This window comes from Vespula pensylvanica, chromosome 5, assembly GCF_014466175.1.
Source record: "Vespula pensylvanica isolate Volc-1 chromosome 5, ASM1446617v1, whole genome shotgun sequence".
NCBI lineage: Eukaryota > Metazoa > Arthropoda > Insecta > Hymenoptera > Vespidae > Vespula > Vespula pensylvanica.
Genome location: NC_057689.1, coordinates 8,391,654 through 8,396,653, shown reverse-complemented (window position 1 = coordinate 8,396,653; position 5,000 = coordinate 8,391,654). Strand labels below are relative to the sequence as shown.

At 37.8% G+C, this 5,000-nt stretch overlaps 2 protein-coding genes across 2 annotated transcripts in view; one reads left to right on the top strand and one right to left on the bottom strand.

Annotated features, from left to right (window-relative positions):
- The window catches only part of LOC122629226 (G-protein coupled receptor Mth2-like), a 1,834-nt gene extending 393 nt beyond the window's left edge, over window positions 1-1,441 (bottom strand). Inside the window, exon 1 of the mRNA XM_043812388.1 lies at window positions 1-1,441. This exon is cut by the window's left edge and continues 393 nt beyond it. Coding sequence (XP_043668323.1) covers window positions 1-1,150 — 1,150 coding nt within the window. The 5' untranslated portion in view covers window positions 1,151-1,441.
- A 2,371-nt stretch (window positions 1,442-3,812) lies between these two features.
- The window catches only part of LOC122629225, a 5,483-nt gene continuing 4,295 nt past the window's right edge, over window positions 3,813-5,000 (top strand). Inside the window, exon 1 of the mRNA XM_043812387.1 lies at window positions 3,813-4,798. Coding sequence (XP_043668322.1) covers window positions 4,576-4,798 — 223 coding nt within the window. The 5' untranslated portion in view covers window positions 3,813-4,575. The remainder of the gene's footprint in view (window positions 4,799-5,000) is intronic.

Here is a 5,000-nt window from a genome sequence, read left to right as displayed (position 1 = left end):
AATATTTCTTGGTGAGTACGCTGCTTTGATTTTTCGTCGCTATCTTGGTACTACTTTGTATCCGTATGATTTTATAGGTCGTGAAAAGAAAGAGTACGTTGTTACAGAGTAGAGTGATGAGAGGTATAACGAAGAAGTAGAAATTCACCGTTGGGTTTGGGCCCAAGCAATACCGAACGTAATTGGGCTTCAACGGGAAGTTCTTTGGTATTCCTGGTGTGTATTCGAAGATGCCGGCAACGACCGTGGGTAGAAGCGCACCACCCCAAGCGAAAACACCGTATAGAAGCAATCTCCTGTATTTGTCTCTCTCGTTGTTAGCACCGAGTCCGACCGTCCAACGGAATCTTGTGATACAGAGGGTCATGTCGAAGCAGATCACGTTCAACCAGAATACCGTCGCCAGGGTGAAATATTGTAGAAGAAGCCAGAGCAGGATGGTCAGGTTATCGTCCAAGGGGTACTGACAGTAACTCAAGAACGTTAGTATAGAACCCAATCCCAACAAGGATATGTTGTGTCGAAGAACTGCATGATTGTAGACACCTTTCCGAAGTTCAGGTACCGACAAATATGTTACTACGACGACGATGCAGAGTATCATGTGAGCTATGTTAGTCAACATGTACGTTTTCGCACCCCAAAATATAGCCTCTAATTTTTTCGTACGATTTTTATTATCGCATATCGTCTTCCTCTCGTTGTAAATTGTCCTTGTCGTTGTCGTTGAAACGATCGAATTGGCCGTTGACGAATTGTCGTTCATCTTTAATAAATCCGGACACCTGGCCAACACTTGCGTCCCATTCGTCATCATTTCCAGACAGTAGTCGTTTGGGACGTCGACCGTCGCGTAAGTCCACGAATCGTTCGGTCCACGTTCTTCCATCCACATTGCAACGTCCTCCTCGCACGAGACCCCATAAGCACGTACTTCCGTCTCCATTTCCTTCGAAAAATTATTATCCTCGATGACCTTCACGCACGTCAGCTCGTCGTTGAAGAGATAACCCTCGATACAACACTTCTTTGGCAGATCTATCCGATGATAACCGTTCCATTTCGTTGATGGTCTTATCGGTGCTGCTATGTTTTCAACGAAAAAGAGGAAACTCGTGAACAAAAGCCTTACCGTACAACGTACGTGCATCTTCTTCGATATATCGTCCGGCACTGACGATAATAATTAAAGTGTATGTCTTCGTGAATCATTCGACATCCTCACATCTTTATTCTATTCAATGTATTATTCTATTTGTCTCTATACGTGTGCATATACGTGTATGTACGTGGTGTAGTTATCGCCTGGCTTGTTAAAAACGTTTTTCCGGTTGGTTTCCTCTTTTTTACTTCTTCTTTTCTACTTCTCTTTCTTTTCATAATATTATTCAATAAAACCAATTATTTGTCTGATCCATTTGAGATGTAAATTTAAACAATAAATAAGTTATAGCGGTGTGCCTCGTCTCATTCCTCATTTCTTATCAATTATTTTTTTTTTTTCTTTTTTTTTTTTGCCTTTCGATTTCATTGCTTTTCTTTCCTTTGTTTTGTTTTCATTCATAGAATACGTAATTATAATGATAATACAAGTGGGAATCACGTAGATGTACACGTAGATAATCGAGAAATTTATACGGTACTTTGCTGTTAAGATATAAATCGAATTATGAAATCATTGAATTGATTAAACCTTATACATTCTCAATCGATTTTGTTTAGATCTATCGTACTATTTTATAATACTTAGATTCGTGAAATTTTTGCAATGAAAAAGAACGGTACGTGAATAATCGTTTACGAATCATATGAAATATTATGAATAAAAAAAGCTCTATGAATTTAATATACAGTTACTTCAAATATATTTCACAGTTACGTTTTAATACGATTAAAATAATTTATGTTTAAAGAAAAATATGTTAAAATGCTATTAATATATATCTTAGAAAACGGATTATCTAATTGAATAGATTTTATCGAACGGTATATGCCTTGATAAATGTCATCGAATACGTTGGAATGCAATACAAAATGCATTTTGGCGATAACGAGTATTTACGACTTGGTGTTATCATCTTCCATTTCCGATTAATGTTCGGTGTCGCATTTTAATACATTAGCTTTCCAATAAGTTTGACTGGCATCCGTGTATGTTACGTTTAACATCACTCAGTTTACTTTTTGTTTGAATGGTTAAGCATTGCATACGAAGAAGTTTTGCAAACGAGTACGTTTATCGAAGTACAAGGTACAAATATACATACATATCTCTGTCTTCCTCTCTCGTTTCATCTTTTTCTCACTGTCTCGTATAAACCGTGACAAAAGTCTTCTTTATTTAACAATTCATGACTCGATTTGTCTCGGATATGCATAAACTTATTTAGATTACAAACAGAAATATCATTTACGTTATAAAAGACGTCGTTATAAATAAACTTGTTGTACGTTATAAATAAATTTTTTACGTGTCGGAATGAATTATGTTTAACAATATATCATCAATTTAACGATAAATTGTTATTGATATCGATCGTAATTTTTGATTTCACCGAAATCATCATATAACATTTTTTTTCAAGGAATACGATCATCGCCATTCGACGGTTCGTCGTAAGTAAACTTACTTAATATTATATTGAACGACTATGAATACTATTGACGATTGACTCATCAAAGAACAACAACAAGATACAATCGTTTTCATTTATTAATATAACAATTATTATTTATTATACATTTATTAATATAAAATAAAGAGTTATTAATGTTTAGAACGTTCGTTCGTCTATGATTAATAACTCATTGCTTTGATCAAATTTAACAAGCACTCAATCTAAACAAAACTCAAAACGGAAGAAGAAGACATATCCTAAGTATAGGATCTAGAGATGAGACATATAAAAAGATATCGATTTATATTCTCTTTCTCTATCTTCTTTTTCCTTTCTCTCTAGTTTTCTGTAGACACTTTGAACCTTCCTAAACCGTTAAGACAGCCGGCAGGAAATGGTTTCCACCACTCAAGACTCCTCTAAAGCCGCCACATACGAAACAAACATTTTTCATCTACTCGAACGGTCGGTAAATCCTGAAAATTGTCTCCTTCTCTCCCACCTATAATCCTGTTTGGTAGAAGAAGAAGAAGAAGAAGAAGAAGAAGAAGAAGAAGAAACAGTGAAAGAAGAAGAAAGAGAAGAAGAAGAAGCAGGGAAAAAAAGGACTGAAAAGTCCGCTAGAAATCGAAGGATAGGAAAGGAAGAGCAATGGCTAACGGTAAATGTATCTAACTTGAGAAGAATTCGCGATGAAAGTATAACGGGAAATAAAGCAAGTAGAATACTAAAAAATGGAGACAGCCAGACACGGACGAAGCGATTAATAATGACGGCGACGTAAAAAATAAGAAGAAACAAACAAAAAAAAAAAGAAACCAAAAAAGAAAACAGAAAAAAGAAAAAAGAAGTATTTAGGAAAGGAAAGAAAAAAAAAAAAAAAAGCAAAGATAAGAGTCCGAGCGAACCGGTGATGCACGCTCGTAACGCAACAAAATATTTCCCATTCCTTGTGGAAGTTTCTTGGTATATACAACGACTTGGTATGAAGCAAGAGCGCGGGAAATATTCTGATGTCACCAAGGAAGGATAATTATTCCGTCGCACGTCCTGTCTCTCTCTCTCTCTCTCTCTCTCTATCTCTATCTCTTTGCCCCTCCTTCCAAACGATAGGACAGTAACGAGTGTATGAAAGAGAGAGAGAGAGAGGGAGAGAGAAAGAGAGAGAGGGAGAGAGAAAGAGAGAGAGGGAGAGAGAAAGAGAGAGAAGGAGTAGAAAGAAGTAGAGGAAGAAGCAGCACGCGACATGGCTCGAAGGTGGAACAACTGTGTTGGAGGACGCGAGAAGAGATATGACCACGTACACAGATACATAACATACATACACTCGGTAATGCCCAGAGTCACATACGTACACACACGAATATGTCTACGAACGATTGAAGGAGGGGAAAAGCTATGGAGAGTGTGTGCAACTTCGAAATATCTTTACTCGTGCTTCGAAAGACCCACCGTCCTCATACTCTGTGTCAAGTATCATCGCGTATGTGCGTGTATGCGCGTATTCACTAACACTACGAAAGGAACGAGCGTAACGTCGAATAGAGACACATGAGTAGTAACGCGTGCGGTCACGAGTGTATTTCTTCCTTCCCTCTATCTTTCTATCTTTCTCTCTCTCTCTCTCTCTCTCTTTATTTCGCTCGTTTACTGAAATTCGCATCTTCTTCTCTTCCTTCCTTCCTTCCTTCCTTCCTTCTTTTTTACTTTCGATGTCGTCGTCGTCGTCGTCGTTGTCGTCGTCGTTGTCGTCGTCGTTGTCGTCGCATGACTCGCTGAACGAACAACCTGCTTCTCGGTGAACTCGAAGAATCTCCGACGAGGAGAGAGGATTTATGGAGACGTTGGACGGATTCGTTTATCGCCTTACGGAGATCGTTCTCTTGTTTTCGGTTTAAAGAACTGATCGAACTGAGAAACGGTAGGATAGAAGAAGATAGAAGAGAAAGAGTAGGGGATGATGATGACGACCGAACTAGATTCGATCCTCTTGACGTCCTTCGTCTTCGTCTTCGTAACCTTTTTAAGTTTCTCGATTGTTGAAAGCGAAGCTACGATCGAAGTAACTTCGGGAAGATGCTGCGTCCTAGAATCAAGAAAAAAGGAAGAAAGGGAAAGAGAAACGAGATGTACCAATTTACTCGACGACGATGCAAATCGCACACTTCCGTTTATCGAAAGTAAGTCAATTCTGTCCTTTTTACTCTTTCTTCTAACTTTTCTAACTCCCTCTCCACCACCCTCTTCTCCCCAATCTTCTCGGCCATTATTTTCTTTTTTTTTTTTATCATCTTTTGCACGATAACAGACTCCTCTTTTCCTGTTTATTCTTTAAGATTTTTATGGAAGTTTTTCTTTCTTTCTTTTACTTTTTCTTTTTTT